A 19,944-nucleotide genomic window follows, 5' to 3' on the forward strand; every position below is an offset into this window, starting at 1 on the left:
AGGTGCTGCCCCCCACACCTTCGTTTTGCACCGGACCCCAGCTGGAAGAGCATCCCAGCCCCGTCACATCACCTTCCCAGCACGGGGGGGTGGGTGCCATGTGTTGCCCCCGCGTCCCCACACCGTGCTGTCCCCCTGCACCCACAGCAAGCCAGCGGCAGATGGCTGGTGGGCTGCGGCGTGGGCCCCCCCGTCCACCCCATGCTCCCTCATGCCTCGGCACTGCTGTGCTGCCGCTTGGGGACACGGTTTTGCATCCCCTCTGTCATCTGGTGTTCTGGTGGCCCGCCTGGGGCACTGGGGATGCTCCGCTCCCCGTCCACAGCGGGATGCTGAGGATGTGCAATGGGGTCGGTGTGGAAAGCGTTGCCCAGGGGGAGTTTGGATGCCCTGGCAGGGGCTGTGCCCAGACGGGATGGTGACGGGCACCAGGGTTTTCCATCCAGAAGGGTCTGCAGCCTCGGTGATGGGCGAGGGTGTGCCGAACCCAGGCTTTGGTGGGTGTCCCAGTGCAGGAGGGTGGCTGTGGCTGTGGCCTCGCTGCCACAGCACCCCTCCGTGCCACCCTGTCCCCCCATCCCAGCCCTGTCCCCCCCCTTCCTTGAGCTGAACCGGGGTCCGGAGCCACTTCCCCAGGTCCCGGGGGGGGGGACAGAGGCGCGTGACACGGCCGGTGGCGACCGCACACAGTTTATTGACACACCGCCAGCACAGCACAGGGATGCTCGGGGACGGGGAGGTTGTTCTCTTCTACCGTTACAGCGTGCATCGCATACACAGAGACGGGGAGCGGGCAGCCCGCGGGGGCCGGCACGCAAGCACCATGCTGCCGACGGCTCATGCGGGGGGCGACGGAGGGGAGACACGGGGTAGGGGGGGGGGTCAGCTCTGTTCCCCCCAACCCCAGCTCCTCTGGCTGCCCGCTGGGCCGCGGGGCCGGGGGTTTGGGCGGCACAGCGACGGCTAGAGCAGAGAGCAAACACAGCGCTGCACGACATGGGGGACACGCCACGACGTCCCCCACACCACTGCGGACACGTGCACCACGACTGCAGCCCCCAAGCGGTGCCAGCGGGAGCGGGGGTCCCTGCCCAAGCACCCCTCCATCCCCGGGAGCAGTTCAAAACCGGGGGGGGGGGTGCTTCCAGCCTCTTCACTGAACCCCCTGGGGTGGCTGGGGAGCCCCAGCCCCAGTTGGCAGGGCCAGGGCTCCCCGAGTGCTGCATCACTGGGCAGGGGGGCGAGCCCTGGAGCAGGGGGCCAGGGGATGCGGGGGGATGCCGGAGAGGAAGGGGGGTCCCGCAGCGGCTGCGTAGCACAGGGCAGAGCACGGGGCTCACGCCAGCGAGGATGATGCTGGTCAACCAGTCCAGGAGAGGAGGGTCTCCCCCCTCGGGGCGCAGAGCGGCATGGGCTCTGCCTCCGTGCTGGGCGAGCATCCCGCCGGCTCCTTCCTCGAGCGGGCAGGGGCACAGGCAACGTCGCTATTTACACCGGCCGGGTCCCCCACACCCATCCGGCTCCTCCACCCAGCAGCGTCCGTGGGAGAAGCCCCCGCGGTGGGCACCTGTCCCCCTCCCCATCCCTGCCCGCATCCCAGCCTTAACGCCCCACACTGATGTTGCACGTCTTGCAGCTGGGGTCCTTTTTGGCGTTGGCGGTGGAGAGGCTCATCAGCTGGTGCCCGCTGATCTCCCCCAGCACGCCAAGGCTGAGGTCCACCGGCTCGGTGTATATGACCTCCAGGATGCTGTCCTGGGCATGGCGGTACACCAGCTCACCCTCCTCCACGCAGCACGTCAGGAACTTGTTGGAGGAAATGTCCAGTTGGGGTAGACGCTCCCGGCAGAAGATGTCTCCTGAGGAACCCTTGGGTGCCAGGACCAGGACGACGTAGTGGTAGGCGGTGTACATGCAGTAGAAGTCCGCGAAGTAGAGGTTGGTGTTGGGGTTGAAGAGACGTTGAGCCGGGATCTGGAAACGGTAACGACCGTAGGGCGAGTCCTGGGGGGGCTGCCCGGTGTTGAATTCGGTGTTGCAGCTGAAGAAGATGCCGTGCAGCATGCCGCTGGTGGGCGAACCGTGGCTGCCGCTGTTGTCCTTCAACGACGGCTTCATCACGTTCCCACAGTGCATCCTGCGTGCGGGGACCGGGGCGAGGAGGAGGAGGGACACACAGGGGGGACACACACACAGAGGCAGGGTCAGGGGACGTGGACCCAGCGAGGAGCAGGTGGCCCTGTGCGGGGAGCAGGGACGGGGGTACCTGACGTGCTGGAAATACTCCTTGTGCTGGTTGCGGTAGAAGACGGAGAAGCGCAGCATGCGACCGGCGATCAGCTCGGCTTTCTCCTGCAGCTGGGCCAGGTGCTCCTTGGCATAGTCTGGGGACGGGGACAAGGCCATCAGGGAGTCTCCATCCCCCCTGGCAGCCCATCCCTGCCCGCAGCTCCTGCTCCCCACACCTCCCGCCTCCCACTCATCAGCTGCCGCTCCAACCAGCCCGGCTTGCGCAAGCTCACAGCATCGCCCCCGTCCTCTTCCCGGTTCCCGGTTCCCAGCCGCCCCCACCACGCTCACCCCCGGTGCAAAACTCCACCGTCTCGCTCCAGCCGGACACCAGGTACTCGCCATCGCTTTGCTTGACGGCCGTCTGCACCGCCACGCTGTACTCGGTGCGGGGGCTCAGGAACCAGTGGCCCCGCACCGTCATGGGCAGCGGCACCGCCTTGGCCACCAGCTTGGTGGGGACATCCTGCGCCAAGGGACGAGGGTCAGGCAGGACGCCACCCCCCCAACCCCGCATCCCTGCCCGATGCTGAGGGGATGCTGCTGGGTACCACACACGCTGCAAAATACCCGCACCAGTGCCTCCACTGGGGTGCCCAGCACCGAGACACCCCCAAAGCATCCTGCTGCCGTACCCCCTGCTGCCCACCCTGCTCCGGCCCCAGCCCCTGCCCCAAACACCTCCCAGCAAAGCCACAGCTGGGATGGGGGCACAGGGTGCCCCCCGGGGGGTCTCGGGGACCCCTGGCTGCCAGCAGCATCTCGGGGTGTCAGTAGGCCACCGAGCAGCACTGCAGTGCAGAGCCGTTTCTGTGGCAACAGTGGATGCTGAAGTCGGGAGACACAGGGGAAAAAAAAAAATTAAAAAATCCCACCCCCCTTATTATTGGGGAGGAGAAAAAAAAAATGTTAAACATTAAATACCATCACCCTGGCAACCGCGCTGCTAAAACCGTCCTGAATTAGTGACTCGCTTCCAGGGGGAGGGGGAGTGGGAGCTGTTTGCAGCTCAGCTCCCCAGCGGCGGCTCGGGGGGGTCCGTCACACCTCAGTCCCCATCCCAGTCCCCTCCACCAGCCATGTCCAGTGGGTGATCTGACCCCAAATCAGCGTGGGAGCGGGCTAGAACTGTGTTTCCCCCCTCAACCCCCCCTCTGCTCTCCCCAGGCTGGGGGTCCTGCATCCCCCTGCCCCCCACCCTACCACCCCCCAGGCTCACCCGATGCTTGAACTTGTTGGAGTTCTTGTTCTCCTTCTTGTTGAGGTCGATGAAGTAGTGGGTGACCCTCTCCAGGTCCCCCTTCTCCATGGCCCAGGAGATGCGGAAAGAATCGCAGGTGATGTTGTTGATCTCGATATTTTTGGGGGTGGAAAGCAGCTCCATGGCCAGAGGGGCTGAGCTCCTGCGGGCAGAGCGTGGCGGGGGGATGCTGAGCACGGTGGGGGTGCTGAGCACGGCGGGGGTGCCCGCTGCCCACGGTGGCAGCTGCCAGGCCGCCCGCGCTGGGGGCCCCGTGGCGGAGCAGATGGCACCGGGGTGGGAAAAGCGGCCGGCAGCCAGGAATAGGCAACGCAAGCAGGAGCAGGCAGCGGGATAGAGGGAACAAGCCCGATCGGGCTGAGCAGGGGCCCCGGCCGCTCCCCCGGGATGCCGTGGGGCCCCGGCTCGTCGCCAGCGGGTGTTTCGGGGTTTGCTCAATACCGGGTGGGGAAAGAAAAACAAGGGGAGCGGAGGGAGTGCTGGGAGAGGGGAGGGTTGCATGCAGGCGGCTGGCACTGGAAAAGCTGGATCTGCCTTTGCCCTGGCCCGCAGCCGCCCCGTGCCTCAGTTTCCCTGCAGCTGGGGCTGCGCTTGCCCCCTGCACCCCCAGGACCCGCTCACACCCCCTTCCCCAGGGTCCTCACCCCACTCACACCCACAGGACACACTCACACCCCTTCCCCAGGGGGCTCACCCCACTCACACCCCCAGGAAACACTCACACCACCTCCCCAAGGTGCTCACCCCACTCACACCCCCTCCCCAAGGTGCTCACCCCCCTGCACCCCCAGGCTGGGCTTTGCACCCCGGGCTGGGGGATGCATGGGCACGGTGGATGCCATCGGTGGCACCATGGCGCAGGAGCTGGGGGACACGGTGAGGAGGCTGGAGGGGGGAGAGAGTGTGAGTGCCCCCCACCCTGCAGCTTGCTGCAGGACCCCAGGGCTTGGCGGGCAGCGCCGCAGCGGGCGCCCACCCAAGCTGTGGCACCGTGGGGCTGCCATTGCCCCCGCCACCCCTCACGCCCCCATGGTGGCTCACACACGGGTGCCCACGGCCACCCACGCCTGGGCTCACCCGCATCCCCCACAACCACACGGCATGGCAACCACCGCCGCTGTGCTGGTGCAAACACCACTTGGCACCCATGGCACCCATGGCACCCCCCACCCCACCCGTGGGCACGCTCCCCCCGCCGTGTGCGCAGACCCAGGGGTGCCGGTGCAGCGCACATCAGCATCCCGCAGCAGGGCAGTCGCTTGCCCCCACAGCCAGCACCCCCAGCTTCCCCCAGTGCCAGGCAGCCACCGGACACCCGCCACCCCCACCAGCTGGGGGGTCACCCCACCACCACCACCCTTGGGCTGAGCAGAAGGTCACTGCTTTGGGGACAGCGTGCCAGCCCGCTGCCCCACTCCCATACCCGGCAGTGGCGCAGCAGCTCTCACCCTGCCTTGTCCTACACCAGGAGCTTTGCAGCTGGCTGGTGATGCCCCCCCAGCATGTCCCCATGTCCCCATGCACCCCATGTCCCCCAAGCAACCCCCGCCAGGGCTCAGCAGATGCCATGGGGAGGTTGCAGGCTTGGAGCAGCTTGCCGCTGAGGCCCTTACCTGGCCGTGCCGGGGGGCTGCCGGGGGGCGGTGGGATGCCGGTGGGGTGGCAGGGCAGGGGATGGCAAGGCAAGGCAGGGCAGGCAGCCCCGGTGGGGCTGAGTTGAGCGGGAAGGGCAGAGGATGCCGGTGGGAGTGCGGTGGTACCCAGCGATGCCGCGCTGCTGCCTGCGGCTGCTGTGACTGGGATCCTCCCAGCCAGCTCGGAAATAGCAAACACCCTCCAGAGGAGGGAAAAAAAATGAGGGGGAAAGAAAAAAAAAAAAAAAAAAAAAGAAAAATTGATATCTAAGCCGCTTGGAGAAGGAGGTGGTGGTGGTGGTGGGGGGGAATAAAACACCTCTTCGCTCTGCCAATCGGGTGGCGGGTTGTGTTCGGCGTCAGGTGATGGAGGCAGTGGGTGGCTGTGGGTACGGCTCGTGGGTGGGGTGGTGGGCACCTCCTTGCCTGAGCACCCCATTTTAGACCTGGGGAGGGGGTGTCCCGGTTGTGCCGGGGGCACAACCGGGACACCCCCTCCCCAGTCTGCAAGCTGGGATGCGCTGGTTGCAGTGGGATGCTGGTACCCACGCGGGACCCCCGTGGGAAACCTGGGTGCAAAGCCTGGGGAGGGTTTGCAGCTGGTGATGTGGGGGACACACTTGTTTGGGGGGGATCAAGGCTTTTGGTTTTTTTTTTGGGGGGGGGGGAAGTACCACAACAATACTCATCGCCCCACAGGACGCCCCAGGCTGTGGGGTGCACACGCATGCTCCCCGCTGGGGCTGCAGCCTGGCTGGGTGTCCCCCCCGCGCTGCAGGGGGACCCTGGAGGGGTGGCTGCACCCCAAGGAGCCGGGGGGGGGGCTCAGCTGAAGGGGTGATCCCCCACTGCTCCCCAGTGCGTGTCCCCTTCACCGCCCACTGTGCCCAGCCCCCGGAACCGGGCACTGCCCGTCACAAAGATGGCGCCGCCTCCCACAAGGGGCGGGGCAGCGCCGGGCACAAAGGGGGCGGCTCGCTGGCGGGGGCAGCGCACCCTCAACAAAGATGGCGGCTGCGGCGTCCCTAGGGGAAGGCCGCGCCGCACGGCACGCATGCGCAGTGCGGCGGCGAGCCCGGGGGTACCGGGGCAGGGTGAGGGGCGGCGTGGCGGGGGGGGTGGGGCGAGCACCCTGGGGAAGGGGTGCGAGCGGGGTCTGGGGGTACGGGAGGGGTGAGCACCCTGGGGAGGGGTTGAAGGAGGGGTGAGCACCCTGCGGAGGGGAGGCAGGGGGGCCTGGGGTGACAGGGGGGTGTGAGCCCCATGGGGAGGGGGGTGCGAGTGGGTTCTGGGGGGGGGTGAGAACCCTGGGGAAGGGGTGCAGGGAGGGTGAGAACCCAGGGGAGGGGGGTGTGAGTGGGGTCTGGGGGTGTGTGGGGGCTGAGCCCCGTGGGGAGGGGGTGCGAGTGGGGTCTGGGGGGCTGAGCCCTATGGGGAAGGGTGTGAGTGGGGTCTGGGGGTGTGTGGGGGGTGAGAACCCTGGGGAGGGGGGTGCGAGTGGGGTCTGGGGAGGCTGAACCCTATGGGGAGGGGGGTGTGAGTGGGGTCTGGGGGTGTGTGGGGGGTGAGAACCCTGGGGAGGGGGTGCGAGTGGGGTCTGGGGGGGCTGAGCCCTATGGGGAGGGGTGCGAGTGGGGTCTGGGGGTGCAGGGGGGCTGAGCCCCATGGGAGGGGGTGCGAGTGGGGTCTGGGGGTGTGTGGGGGGGTGAGAACCCTGGGGAGGGGGTGCGAGTGGGGTCTGGGGGGGCTGAGCCCTATGGGGAGGGGGGTGTGAGTGGGGTCTGGGGGTGCAGGGGGGCTGAGCCCCATGGGGAGGGGGTGCGAGTGGGGTCTGGGGGTGTGTGGGGGGTGAGAACCCTGGGGAGGGGGTGCGAGTGGGGTCTGGGGGGGCTGAGCCCTATGGGGAGGGGTGTGAGTGGGGTCTGGGGGGCTGAGCCCTATGGGGAGGGGTGTGAGTGGGGTCTGGGGGGCTGAGCCCTATGGGGAGGGGTGTGAGTGGGGTCTGGGGGTGTGTGGGGGGGTGAGAACCCTGGGGAGGGGTGTGAGTGGGGTCTGGGGGTGCAGGGGAGCTGAGCACCGGGGGGGGTGGGGGGGGTGGGTTTGGGGGGGGGGCTGAGCCCCATGGGGAGGCTGCTCACTGGGTGCCCCTGACCGTCCCCCCCCGCAGGGCCAGGCCGAGGATGGCGGAGGGGGGCTCTGGTGACAGTGGCTCCCCGGGCAGCCTGCGGCCGGCGCTCCCCGGGGCCCGGGGGCTGCTCGGCAGGCGCCCCCCCGCCCCCCCCCTCACCCCCGGGCGCCTGCCCTCCATCCGCTCCCGCGACCTCACCCTGGGAGGCGTCAAGAAGGTGAGTTCCTTGGGGAGGGGGGGCGGGGGGGACCAACCCTCCCGGGGTGACCCTCCATCCTGCCCCACTGCTTGGGGAGCGGGTGTTTGGAGACCCCCAGAACACAGGCGGGCGGTGAGGAGGAGGGGGGGGGGGGGGCGCGGGGCAGGGGTGGCAGCCTGGGGGGTTTTGGGGTGCAGGGGGTGGGGAATGGGGTGCTGGTCCATGCGGGACGCAGGCAGGTCCGCAGCTGCCGCCTCCAGCGCTGCGGCCGGTTTGGTTTCTGTTGCTTATCTGGGCTCATGCAGCGACTTGTCCCTCTGCTCTCGTTCGCAGAAAACCTTCACCCCCAACATAATTAGCAGGAAGATCAAGGAAGAGTAAGTGGCCTCGTAAGCGTTTCCCTGGGGCGCGGAGGCGGTTTTTGCCCACACCGCTGGGCGAAACGTCCCCCCAGCTGGGAACCCAGTGCTGGGGGGTGATGGACCCCCTTCCTCCCCACCCCACACACACCCCCACCCCCCCATCAGGCCCAGGGAGGATGTCTCCGTCAAGAAGGAGAAGAAGGAGCGGGAGCGGCAGCGCGATGGGCACAGCCGGGGCCGGGGCCGGCCCGAGGTTATCCAGTCCCACTCCATCTTCGAGCAGGGCCCCGCTGAAATGATGAAGAAGAAAGGTAACGGGAGCTGCCCCCATCCCACGGTGGGTCTCGGGGCTGTCCCACCTGGCTGGGGGCTCACCCCAGGGCTGCTCCCCCCCTCCCCAGCCGGCTCCTGGGACAAGACGGTGGACATGTCGGACTTCGGCCCTTCCCACATCATCAACATCAAGAAGGAGAAGAGGGAGACGGACGAGGAGACGAAGCAGATCCTGCGGATGCTGCAGAAGGACGATGTGAGTGAAGCCGGGGAGGGAGTGGCGGTGGCAGCTTCGGTGCCACTGGTGCTGAGTGTCCCCCTCTCCCACCCCCCACAGTTCCTCGACGATCCGGGGCTGAAGAACGACATCCGTAACAAGCCGGTGCAGCTGCCGCTGGCCCACTCGGGCTGGCTCTTCAAGGAGGAGGCAGCGGAGCAGGAGGACCCCCAGCCCTGGCTGCCCGGCCCCAAGGATGAGAAGATGGAGCTGGACCCCCCGGCGGTGAAAGGTGGGCTGGGGTGTGGGGGGGCAGCACAAGGGTTGGGAGGGGGTGGGGGGGGAGCTGCCCCCCTTCTCGTGCCCACCCGCCACCTCTCCCCGCTGTGGTGCCAGTGAAAGAAGAGCCGTGCGATGAGGACCCCCTACCCACGCCAACGCAGAGCAAGGGCCCCCCCGGTTTCCCCCGGGACGTCTCGGTGGCCGAGCTGCTGCAGCAGCTGAGCCTGTCGGCCGAGGAGGAGCTGCTCTTCCTCCAGCTGCCCGACACGCTGCCTGGCCAGCCCCCCACCCAGGACACCAAACCCATCAAGACGGAGCTGCAAAATGAAGAAGGCCAAGTGGTCGTGGTGAAGCAGGAGAAAACCCAGGTAAAGGCTGGGGGGGGGGGGGGGGGGGGGAAGTCGGGGGTCAGGGGGCTGCGTGGTGATGCCTGTGGCCCCCCCCCTCATCCCGCGGTGTCCCTCGCAGGAGGCGAAGCAGGCGGAGAACACCTGCACCCTGGCCGACCTCCCCGAGGGGCAGGTGGGGAAACTGCTCATCCGCAAGTCGGGGAAGGTGCAGCTGGTGCTGGGCAAGGTGACGCTGGATGTGACCATGGGACCCCCTGCTCCTTCCTACAGGTATGGGGCTGGGAGGAGGGGGAGCACTGGGGACCTAATCTGGGGGGGATGCACCCCAAAATAGCCCCCTTGGGGGGGGTCGCTGGTGGGGTGGTGAGCTGGTTCTCGGGCAGCCCATCCCTCTGACAGCGGTGGGGAAGGATCCTGCCCTTGTGCCCCCCTGCTACCCACACCCTGGGGACATCTCCTCCAGGCTTAGCCCCCCGCCCCTGCAGCAGGCAGGGACTCCCAGCCCTTCTCCCCCCCTGTTTAAAGGGTTTTCCGTGGGAGTGGGCTGCTCACGGGTGTTTCTCCCCTCTGGAAAAGGAGCTGGTGTCCGTCGGCATTGGGGACAACCGGACCGGCGAGATGATCGTTCTGGGCCACGTGAAGCAGAAGCTGGTGTGCTCCCCAGACTTCGAGGCTCTGCTGGAGCACCGGCACCGGTAGCCGGTGGAGGGGGGGCCAGTGGGGGGGCCCAGCCCCATGCCCACAGCACACGGAGAGCCCACAGCCCCCCCCCCGGCTCTGCCCTCAGCCCTCTCAGCCTTAGGGATGCGCAGCGGTGGCTTCTGCAGGCGTGGGTGCAGGGCCAGCTCCTACTGCCCACCCCGCCATGCGGTGGGGCAGCACTGGGGCTGGGGGCTCCTTCTCTGACCCCCAGCCCCACTGCACCCTCCCCCCTGGTGCAAGACAGGCAGGGCCCGTGGCTACCTGCATCCCAGAGTTCTGGGCGTGCACGGCCGCAGTGTCCCCTCGGCTCTCTGGCAGCCGCGCACACGCTGGGGTGAGCAGGACGCGCGCCTGCAGGGAGAAATGCACAATAAAAACATCTTTTTTTTTTTCTGCGTGTCCCCCCATCCACCATGTGAGGCTGCTCTGTCCCCTCTGCGGTGCCACCAGGCTGGCGTGGCAAACTCGGTGCTGGCATGTGGCACCGTGTCCTTAGACACTTAATCTCCCACCGCTCCCTGGGGAGAGCCAGGGGGGCACCTTGCACAGCGCTGGGGCCCACTGGGATGAGCCCCCCACCCTTTCCTGGGCTGTGCCAGGGGGCTGAGCATCCCAGGGGCTGGCGGGGGGGGGGAGGGCATTGCCCTGCTCTGGGCTAAGGAAGCAGCGTGGAGGGGGCAAGGTGGGTGGGACCACCCCCCAGGGACCATCATTGGCCCTGGGCATGGCTGCAGGGACCACCAGGACTCCTTGGGGGGGTGGGGGGGGTGGGCAGTGAGTGGCCACCACCCTGTCCCTGCTGTGGTGGTGGGAGGCTGCGTGTCTTTTGCGGGGGATGACTGCATTGCCCAACTGTCTGCCATCATGGAACCAGACCCCCCCTCAGACCCCCCACAGGCAGGGGGGCTGCTTCCCAGCCCATAACCCATCTTGCCCCCCCACATCCCATGTTACCCCCCTGTATCCCATCTTAGACCCACTTATCCCATCTTGTCCCCTGTATCCCACCTTACCCCATCCCATCTTAGCCCCCCCCCCCATTTCCAACTTTACCCCCTGCATCCCATCTTAGCCCCCTTATCCCGCGCTGCCCCCCCACATCCCACCTCACCCCCATATCCTGCCTACCCCCTGTATCCCATATTAACCCCCATATCCCGCCTTGCCCCCCCCCCCCCCGTCCCACCTTACACCCCCCCATCTGCCCCCGGCGCCGCCCCGCGGCGGGCGCTGTCCGCGGTGCTGAGCCCCGCCCCCCAGTACAGGGCTGGGCGGTGAGGGGCGTGGCCATCGCGCTGCCCAATAAGAGCGGAGGGCGGTGGGTGGGTGTGGCCGCGCCTGCGCAGTGCGGCGGCGGCGGCGGCGTGCTCGCAGCTGGTAGGCCGCGGCCTCGACGGGGCCTACATGGAGCCACGGCGGCCCGGCCCCGGCCCTGGCCCCGGCCCCCGCGCCCGCTGCCTCTCCCGCTGCCCCGGGCCGGCTGGGGGGACTGTGGGCCCTTGCTCAGCGCCTGCCCCCACCCGGCCCGCCCCAGCCCCAGCCTACCCTGGTGCCGCTGTCGGCCCTGCTGTGTGGCCTAGGCCTCGGCGAGGGGCCTTGCCCCCCACCCTTGGAGCCGGCGGACTGGCCCGTCGGTAGGTGGTTGTGCTGGGGGTAGGGGCTGCCCAGCTGGCCCCCCTGCTGCTGCCCACCGTGCCCTCTCCTTCCCGCAGGCCGCTGCAGCGCTGGCACGGCAGAGGTGCTGGCACGGCACAGCCCGGTGGTCGAGGATGCCTGCGGGGCAGCAGGCCCCACGCGCGGGCGGTGAGTCCCCACTGTACCTCTGTCCCTGTGCCCCGCGTTGGCCACGAGTCCTCCCCGTGGCTAATTGCCAGCCCCAGTGGCAGCGGGCAGGGGGGTGACACTGCTGCAGGTGACACCACTGGCTTCACCGAGCCACTGCTTGCACCACCTCCTGCTCCGCTTGTCAGTGCCCTGGCCAGCTTGGTCCCTCACCACCAAAACTTGGTGTTTTGCGTGTCTAAGTCTCAGCTGTGTGGGGGGTGTGGAGGGGGGGTCCAGGGGGCTGCACCGAGGGGGTGGTGGGGAGGGCCATCACCGGAGGTTTGCAGCCAGGATGCCGCTGGTGTGTTCTCAGCGTGCCAGGGCTCACCTCTGCCCCCACCCCCCCCTACCTTACCTCCCACCGGGGATGCAGGATGCTGTTCAAAGGCAGAGGGAACACGCTGCCCGGCCCCCCCATGAGACACCCCACTGTGCCGTTCCGTGGAAAGCCCGGTACCACTGCTGTGCCCACCCTGCGCCCACCGGGACATCAGCCCACTCTGCTGCCTGTGTCTGCCCCACGGACCCCCTCATCTGCGGGCACACCGTAAGTGAAGGGCTTGCGAGCCTCAGCCCCCCATTCTGGGGTCCGGGTGCTGGTGGGGGTTGCAGCTGACCCCCCTGCCTCAGCCCCATTTCTCCTAGGGCACCAGAGCTGAAGCCGACGGTGAAGGGAACTGCCATAGCCGTGGGGCTGAACTCGGTTAAAATCTCCTGCCAGAACGAAGCTGTCTACCAGTACCACGTTACCTTCAGGTATTGGTGGGGGCCTGGGGGGTCAGGCTCCCCCCCAGCCCCTCGCAGAAGGGTGGGTGCCCTGGGTAGAGCTGTCTGTGTCTCTCCCTCCCTCTCTCTGTCATGGTAGCCGCTAGATGGAGCGGCCGGCGCAGCCACGGTGCCTGCGGGCTGAGCACCTGCAGGGCAGCAAAGTAAATGATCTCTGGCTTTTCCTCCCCGTGGGTTTTTTGGAGTCCGGAGTGGGGTCTTGCTGAGGGTGGAGGAGGGTTAAAAGACTTGCCAGCAGCAGCCGGTGATGGAGGTGATGCATCCCTGTCTCCGGCAGCCCAGAGGTGGAGTGCAGGAGCACACGCTTCGCCATGCTGAAGGAGCACCAGGCGGTGACAGGGGATGTGACTGCGTTTGATGGCTCCATCCTCTACCTGCCCAAACTGCTCCCCCAGGTAAGGGGCTATGCGATCTGTGCCAGGGTAAGGTTGTTCTACCCAACTGGGGGGCACAGGGGTGCCCCCCCTGGGGCCTCTGGCCCACGTGCTGGGTGGGAGAGCATCTCTCCTGCCCCGGCTGATGCACCACCTCACCCTGCAGCCTGTCAGCCTGAAGGCTCAGAGGAGGAGCGACAGTGAGGAGATCACCATCACCATCCAGATAACCAAGGTCCTTGAGCCCAGCTCGGATCTCTGCGTCCCCTTTTACAATGTGGTTTTCCGAAGGTGAGGGACGGCCGAGACCCACCCCAGGCCTCCGCTGACCTCCAAGGAAGAGACCCTCCTCCTCCTGCCCACCGAGCCTGAGCGAGTCCTGCTTTTCCTTCCCTAGGGTGATGAGAATCTTGGATATGAAGCCCATTGGGAGAAATTTCTTTGAACCTGACCAGGCCACCGTGTTACAGCATTACAGGTGGGCGCTGGTCACAGTTTTTTCCTGCTGCCACCCAGGCACGTGGGCGTGAGGTGGGGTTGTTCCTCTCCCCTTGGCAGTGGTGTGAGGCTGGAAATTCGGAAGTCTTTGCCAGATCAGCTCTCTCAGCCAGCTCTGGTTAGCCTGACCTCAGAGTGCCTGTTTTCTGCAGTGCAGTTCAGGGGTTATTAGCTGAGAGCTGGCAGCCAGCTGGGAAATAAATCCCCATGGGTTTCGAGCCCTCCTTGGTGAGGGAGGCAGCTGCTGGCTCCTCTGGCAGCACCATGTGGGCAGCTCCAGTTTTAACCCAGGTGCCGTTGGGCATCTTCTCCTCGGGGCACAGGCTGCAGATTTGGCCGGGATACTCTGTCAGCATCCGAAAGAAGGACGGTGGCCTCTTCCTCTTGGTCGATACCATCCACAAAGTTATCCACAGTGATTCCATCCTGAACGTCATGTAAGAGAAGGGAGAAAACCCAGGGGAGCCCCGCGGGGCGTTAGGCACGAGGGTGGTTTTCCAGCAGCCACGTGCCCAGGGCTGGCTCTTGGCGAGGGCTGTGCCACTGGCACTGGCCAGGCTGCAGGCCACTGGTGCTGTTTGGCAAAAGGTGTTTTATTTTTGGGGTAGCACACGCAGAGAGCATTGCCGTGAGCTGCTTCTCCTCCCTCTCTCCCTGCCGCAGGCATACCATCTACAGGCAAAGTCTCAACAGCTTTCAGGAGGAGTGCTTCAAGCAGCTGGTGGGCAGCGTGGTCATCACCCGCTACAACAACCGCACCTACCACATCAACGACATCGACTGGAACAAGACCCCAAGGGACAGTTTCACCCTGTTCAGCGGTGAGGAGATCACCTTTGTGGACTACTACAGGTAGGGACTGGTGGAGCATCCCTTGGGATGAGCGTCTCTCTGTGGGGAAGGGCTTGATGCCTGGCTCTGACCTGAGGTGCCTGAGCAGGAACACCTCACCTGATGCCATCTCCCTGCTGTTTTTCCAGCAAAGCTTATGGGATCACCATCAGGGAGCTGGACCAGCCGCTGCTTGTCCACAGGCCCAGGGAAAAACAGACGTCGGATGGGAAGGTGAGCCAGGCACAGTGAGCTGGGGAGGGGACATTGAGTCCCATGGTTTTTTCTTGGCTCTTCCAGCCCCTGCCCTGCCCTGCCCATCGCTAGGAGGGCAGGAGCTTGCAGCCCCCTTGGGGTGCTGATGGTGCTGTCCCCCCTCCCTGCAGCGTCAGCTGGACCTGGTGCTGCTCGTGCCAGAGCTCACCTTCATGACCGGGGTCCGCGAGATGAGGAAGGACAGTCGAATGGTGAAGGTCAGAGCATGTTTGCATCTGAGGGTCCCTACTCACTCGAGCCAGTGTTGCCCGGTTTGGAGAGCTGGGCCTTGGCCAGCCACTGCTGGGAGGAGCTCAGAGTCCCCCATCACACCCAGGAGTTCCCCAACCCACCTCCTCTTGTACCCGCCCGCTGCAGGACTTGATGAAGGAGATGCTGCAGAGCCCCAAGCAGCACTACACGTGTCTCGCCAGCCTCCTGCGCAGGATCAAGGACAACCCAGAGGCCTCGCAGGAGCTGATGCGCTGGGGGCTCAGCCTGGACCCAGACATCCACAGGGTAGGGGCTGTGGCGTGCCAGGAACGCAAGCAACGGCCACACCGCAGTGGCATCGGAACTGCCATGGATTTCTGCTCTGTTCAGACCCAAGGCCGAATCCTGCCCGCGGAGAGGATCAACCTGCGGCACAGCTCCTTCATCCCCGTCGAGGACCTGAGGTGGAGCAAGGAAGTCACGAGAGAAGCCTCCATCTCAGCGGTGGGCCTGCGGCTCGGCTGTTGCAACAACATCCCCTTGTTTGAAAACTGGGATGGGTTTTCTTAGTGCTGGCATCCCATCTGCCCCACTCCCATCTGAGCTTGTTCAAGCTAAAATTTTTCCCTTATTTATGTTGGCTTTATGCTTCAGCCTGTTTTTCCAAAGGATGTTAGAGGTACGTAGCCACAGTGTCTGCTTTCCCACCTCCTCCTGGCGTGGCTGAAGGCTTTTGAACTGCCAGAATTGGATGCTGTGTGCCCTTTAGGTTCCTCTTGGGCCTTTTTCCCTCTCCCACCTTTCCCCCTGTGCTGCAGGGCTGGGAGCTGCATGGCTTGGCAGCTGCAGCTCTGAGGCGAGGACTGTCCTCTCTCCTAGATTGCCATGAATTACTGGCTGCTGGTTTACCCGAAGCGCTTGCAGGACGTGGCAAAGACTTTGGTGGCCACCATGGAGAGCATCTGCGGCCCCATCGGCATGCGTGTCAGCCATCCCACCGTGGTGGAGCTGAAGGATGACCGCATCGAGACCTATGCCAAGACTATCCAAAGCGTTTTGAGTAGCGAGGTGAGGAGACGGGCTCAGGGGTGGGGTGGGGGGGATAGTGCAGCTTAGCATGAGGTTAATGTGTCTTCTAGGGAGGGCTGGGGGTCTTCTCTGCTCCCCATGCATCACCCTCCCCTGCTGTGCTTCCCTGCAGGACAAGGTGCAGCTGCTCCTGTGCATAATCTCCAGCAGCCGGGAGGATTTGTACAGGGCCATCAAGAAGCTGTGCTGTGTGCAGTCCCCGGTACCCTCCCAGGTGGGCGAGGGGCTTGGCAGAAGGGGACCACCAGTGCAGGGAAGCTGTGGGCAGCTCCAGCCTCACTTTTCCCGTTTGTTTTTTTTTTTTTTCCCTTTGCAGGTCATCAACGTGCAGTCCCTTTCAGGCCAGCCGGGCAAGCTGAGGACCGTGGTCCAGAAAGTTCTGCTGCAGATGAACTGCAAGCTGGGAGGCGAGCTCTGGGGGGTCGACATCCCCCTGGTAAGGCGGGCGAAACCACTTGGCACATGTGTGTGATGAGTTTGCAAGCTCTGGGATGTAAACTGTTGTGGTCATGAGCTTCCCTCCGGGGGTGCGGATGAACCACCTGCAGAATCGGGGTTGGCGTCTCCGTTTTGCCTGTGTGACGTCCCTCGCAGCTTGAGGGATCCAGGCAGGGCAGCCTGGAGGTGTCTGGCTTATCCCTAACTCCCACCTCCCTTCCCCTTCCTCCCTTCCCCAAGAAACAGCTGATGGTGATCGGCATGGACATCTACCACAGCCGCAGCAAAGGGATGCGCTCCGTCATCGGCTTCGTGGCCAGCATGAACCAGTACGTGGCACCCTGGGGGTGCGGGCTTGGGGGTCCCACGCCGGCATCGCTGCTGCCTCCCCTTTGCTGGGAAAGGAGGGGGTTGATGCCTTCCCCAGCTGCTGTGCTCAGCAAGGTCTCTGCCGGTGTGTTTATGGGGGTGTCGCTGGCCGCCGGCCCACGCAGCAGTGGCCTTTGGTGCGCCCTCGACGCCGTATTGCTGGGAAAGGTGCCGCGAGCGCCCAGCCGGGCTCGGTTTCGGTTGCGCAACGGCTGGGTGGACTTTGGCTGGTGAGGGGCATTCCTGACGCTCATCCCCGCTCTGTCCCCAGCATCCTCACCAGGTGGTACTCCAGGGTGGTCTTCCAGATGCCGCATCAAGAGATCGCCGACAGCCTGCAGCTCTGCCTGGCCAATGCCCTCCGGCAGTTTCACGAGGTGAGGCCAGACCCTTCAGCCCAGTGTTATCAAAAAAAAAAAACAAACAAAACACCCTGCCATGGTTTAATATCCCCTCGAAGCAAGAGGAAAACACCCAAAAACTCTCAGCCCAAGTGCGTGCGAGCAAGCAAACACCTCGGCAGCCTTTGGACTGGATGTGGCGCCCGCAGCCACGCGTGCCTGGGGAGGCTCACCCTTATCTTGGGAACGTGCGAACCTGCCTGGAAAATTAGTTTGCACTGGGGGAAGTGCCATGTTACACTTCTGCTTGTATCGGCATCGAACTGCTGAGCCCTGTCCCCTTGTCCCATGTCCCCAGCATGAGAAAAGCAGCATGTGACAGGGTGGGGGCTGGGGCTCGCTCTTGAGATTTTCCCATCAGTGGGTGCTGGAGAAACATCCGTGAAAAATGGGAAGTTTGCTGGTCACCGAACGGATTAGTGCAAACATTGCTGCTCTGTGCCCTGCCAGCACTTCTGAGACTGGGGTGAAATGCATTTGCTGGGGCTGAATATAGTCGGGGGCTTTCTGCAAAGCTCAGGGGTGATGGGTTGAACTCACAGGCTGCAAAATCACCAAACTGTGAGCCCTGGAGATCTGGTGGGCACCTAGCGCCCGGCTTCTTGCCGGGACATGCATCTTCCCCTGCCAGCCAGCCCTGTGCCTCGTGCAGGGGGGAAAAACAGTGAGCTTTTCCGATTTCTGCTTCCCCAGATGAACCACTGCTTGCCCAAGAAGATTGTCATATACAGGGACGGCGTGTCCGACAGCCAGCTCGACACCGTGCTCAAGTACGAGATCCCGCAGATGCAGAAGTGCTTCAAGACCTTTGAGAATTACCAGCCCAGCATGGTGGTCGTGGTGGTGCAGAAGCAAATCAGCACCAACTTTTACACCGTGGAGGAGGAGCAGTTCGTGTCCCCTCCTCCAGGGACCGTCATTGACCACACAGTCACCAGCTTGGACTGGTGAGTGGCAGTTGTTTGGGAAAGCTGCGTGGGGTGCCCCAAAAAGCACCTGGTGTGCCAAAAAAATATCCAACCCCAAACCTGGCGTTCAAAAAAAACCCAAGCCCAAACCTAGTGTGCCAAAAAAAAAAAAAAAAAAAAGCCTAAACCTGGTGTGCCAAAAAAAACCCCAAACGTGGGGTGCCAACCCCCTCCTCCTAAACCTGGTGTGCCAAAAAAAAACCAACCCCAAACCTAGTGTGCCAAAAAAAAAAAACCAAACCAAAAACCAACAAAAAGCCCAAACCTGGTGTGCCAAAAACCCGTGGTGTGCCAAAATACCGGCAGGCAAACGCCCCCTTTGTCCTTCCCTCCCTCTCAGGCAGGATTTCTTTTTGGTGGCCCATCGCTCTCGCCAAGGCTGCAGCATCCCCACGCGTTACATCTGCGTGTTGAACACGGCCAACCTCAGCTTCGAGCACCTGCAGAGGTAAGAGCAGCTCCCCACAGCATCCTGCAGTGTGGGGGCCACACCCCAGACCCAAATCTGTGGTGGGTTTTTTTGGGGTTTTTTTTTTTTTTTTTGCATAACAGTCTGCGGGGAGGGCAGCAGGTACTCGCGCACGCATGGGGCTGAGCCTGCTCTTCGTACTGGGAGGGCTCGGTTGGGGGATGGGGGAGAGGAGGCGGGTTGCGCCTGTCTTACCTCCTCCCTGGGCAAGATTTAATTGCAAAGGTGATAAAGGAAAATGTGTCACCGGGTGCTGGCCTGGGTGGCCTTGCGGGAGAGCTGTTGCAGGTTCGAGCAGGGCTCAGCACCCGGGTAACTCGTGCAATCAGCCGCTATCAGTGCCCAGGCAGAGCCTGACCTTTAGCTCGTGCAATCGGGAAGAAAACAACCCTGTGCAAGCAGCTTTGGCCTTACAGCCTTTGCAGCTCCTGCTGCCGGAGCACAGCGCTGCCTTAGGGAGCAGGATCCGTCCCCGAAGCCACCATCCCGCAAGGCCCAGGGTGCCAGGGAGCGCTGACACCCGCTCCTCTCGCTGTCCCCAGGTTAACTTTCAAGCTCTGTCACTTGTACTGGAACTGGCCGGGCACCATCCGGGTCCCAGCGCCCTGCAAGTACGCACACAAGCTGGCCTTCCTCTCGGGACACATCCTGCACCACGAGCCCAGCACCCAGCTCTGCGACAAGCTCTTCTTCCTGTAACCGGTGTGCTGGTGACAGGGGGAGAAGGGGGTCCCGGTGGTGTCCCCCTCCCCCGGCCGCTGCTGTTCAGTCTCCTGCAAGGGCAATTTGTCTTTCCCCAAGTATCTTTTTTTTTTTTTTTTTGGTAATTATTTTTAAAAACATTTAAGTGGGTGCATGGTTTCTTGGGCTCATTTTTATTGTTGTTTTTAAAGGATGCTCGGAAACGTGCCAGCATGGCCCCGCATCAGTGGGCTTTCAGGATTTATCACCATGAGAATGAACCCAGAGCAAAACCCCGCTGCGGCAGGGCTGCCAGTCTCTGCCCACTGGTTTCCAGTCCTCCCAGCAAAGGGGTTTGAGTAAACGAGCCCCAACGGTGATGCTGCTGCCACTGCCCAGGCTGCTGCTTGTGCCTGCCTGTCCCCGGGCAGGTGCTGGATGCAAATGCCGAAGATTCCTGGTATTTTTACCCCTTCCATCTCTCACATCGCCAGCGGGGCAACTACCGGTTTAAATTTTTACTTTGTTTTTTCGAGCTTCTGTTCAAGAGAGCCAGCTCCAGTTTGGCTGCTTGGCACATCCTTGAAAAGTCACTGGTTTTTCAAGGAGAAGCCCTTTATTGTTATTGGGTTTTGTTTTTTTTTTTTATTCTGTCGGGTTGGAAGCGGGGAAGTTTTCAGGCATTTCTTCGCTGTGGGCAAGAGCTGTTTGAGCCGCTGGCAGGGGGCTGCGGAGGGGCCACAAGAGCATCCCCAAAATCGCCAAGATTTCACCTCAGCATGCCCCCAGCCCGCTCATAATGCAAGCACCAGCAGGGGTGGGGGTAGGGGAGGACCCCCCCCCCCCCCACTTCCAGCCTTTTCCCTCCCTTTTAATGCAGAAAAGTTAAAGATTTTTTTTTTTTTTTTCTGTAACTGCAGTTTTCAGTTAACTTCTATAAAATTGTTGCTGGCAGCTGCTGCCTCTGGGCACGGGGAGGGGCGTGATGGGGCTGGGTGTTCGCGAAGATGTCCAGACCCCCCCCCCTTTCCCGGAGGGAGTCCCAGGATGG

At 64.0% G+C, this 19,944-nt stretch overlaps 3 protein-coding genes across 3 annotated transcripts; 2 read left to right on the forward strand and 1 right to left on the reverse strand.

The window, feature by feature from the left end:
• Positions 1–695: 695 nt before the first annotated feature.
• PHYHIP (phytanoyl-CoA 2-hydroxylase interacting protein) lies at positions 696–5,363 on the reverse strand. The gene is made up of 5 exons (XM_055820289.1): positions 5,164–5,363; positions 3,509–3,692; positions 2,581–2,755; positions 2,267–2,384; positions 696–2,137 (listed from the first exon to the last, which is right to left on the reverse strand). The coding sequence occupies exons 2-5, from the start codon at positions 3,671–3,673 to the stop codon at positions 1,603–1,605; spliced, it is 993 nt and encodes a 330-aa protein (XP_055676264.1). The 5' UTR covers positions 3,674–3,692; positions 5,164–5,363; the 3' UTR covers positions 696–1,602.
• Positions 5,364–6,146: 783 nt separating this feature from the next.
• POLR3D (RNA polymerase III subunit D) lies at positions 6,147–9,837 on the forward strand. Its single transcript, XM_055820400.1, is given in 10 exon segments — positions 6,147–6,278; positions 7,352–7,529; positions 7,845–7,888; positions 8,039–8,184; positions 8,275–8,402; positions 8,484–8,655; positions 8,760–9,013; positions 9,114–9,237; positions 9,240–9,265; positions 9,572–9,837. Coding segments are annotated over 9 exon segments (1,182 nt in total). The 5' UTR covers positions 6,147–6,278; positions 7,352–7,364; the 3' UTR covers positions 9,695–9,837.
• Positions 9,838–11,087: 1,250 nt separating this feature from the next.
• PIWIL2 (piwi like RNA-mediated gene silencing 2) lies at positions 11,088–19,847 on the forward strand. The gene is made up of 21 exons (XM_055820396.1): positions 11,088–11,331; positions 11,410–11,500; positions 11,895–12,068; positions 12,167–12,277; positions 12,585–12,702; positions 12,848–12,972; positions 13,079–13,159; positions 13,503–13,616; positions 13,843–14,031; positions 14,160–14,244; positions 14,397–14,483; positions 14,644–14,784; positions 14,869–14,982; positions 15,358–15,546; positions 15,680–15,781; positions 15,884–16,003; positions 16,246–16,334; positions 16,646–16,751; positions 17,469–17,722; positions 18,084–18,191; positions 18,755–19,847. The coding sequence occupies exons 3-21, from the start codon at positions 11,896–11,898 to the stop codon at positions 18,909–18,911; spliced, it is 2,463 nt and encodes an 820-aa protein (XP_055676371.1). The 5' UTR covers positions 11,088–11,331; positions 11,410–11,500; position 11,895; the 3' UTR covers positions 18,912–19,847.
• The last annotated feature ends 97 nt before the right edge of the window (positions 19,848–19,944 follow it).

The sequence above is a fragment of the Falco peregrinus genome, chromosome 17, assembly GCF_023634155.1.
Source record: "Falco peregrinus isolate bFalPer1 chromosome 17, bFalPer1.pri, whole genome shotgun sequence".
NCBI classification, from domain to species: Eukaryota; Metazoa; Chordata; class Aves; order Falconiformes; family Falconidae; genus Falco; species Falco peregrinus.

Excerpts from the sequence above, each read along its gene's own strand:
- PHYHIP (XM_055820289.1), bottom strand. The coding sequence starts at position 3,673 with ATGGAGCTGCTTTCCACCCCCAAAAATATCGAGATCAACAACATCACC. Across the intron at positions 2,756-3,508 it reads CCAACAAGTTCAAGCATCGG|GATGTCCCCACCAAGCTGGT; the intron begins GTGAGCCTGGGG and ends CCCTTGGCGCAG. Across the intron at positions 2,385-2,580 it reads GGTGGAGTTTTGCACCGGGG|ACTATGCCAAGGAGCACCTG; the intron begins GTGAGCGTGGTG and ends CCCCGTCCCCAG.
- PIWIL2 (XM_055820396.1), top strand. The coding sequence starts at position 11,896 with ATGCTGTTCAAAGGCAGAGGGAACACGCTGCCCGGCCCCCCCATGAGA. Across the intron at positions 12,069-12,166 it reads CCCTCATCTGCGGGCACACC|GGCACCAGAGCTGAAGCCGA; the intron begins GTAAGTGAAGGG and ends CATTTCTCCTAG. Across the intron at positions 15,547-15,679 it reads AAAGCGTTTTGAGTAGCGAG|GACAAGGTGCAGCTGCTCCT; the intron begins GTGAGGAGACGG and ends GCTTCCCTGCAG.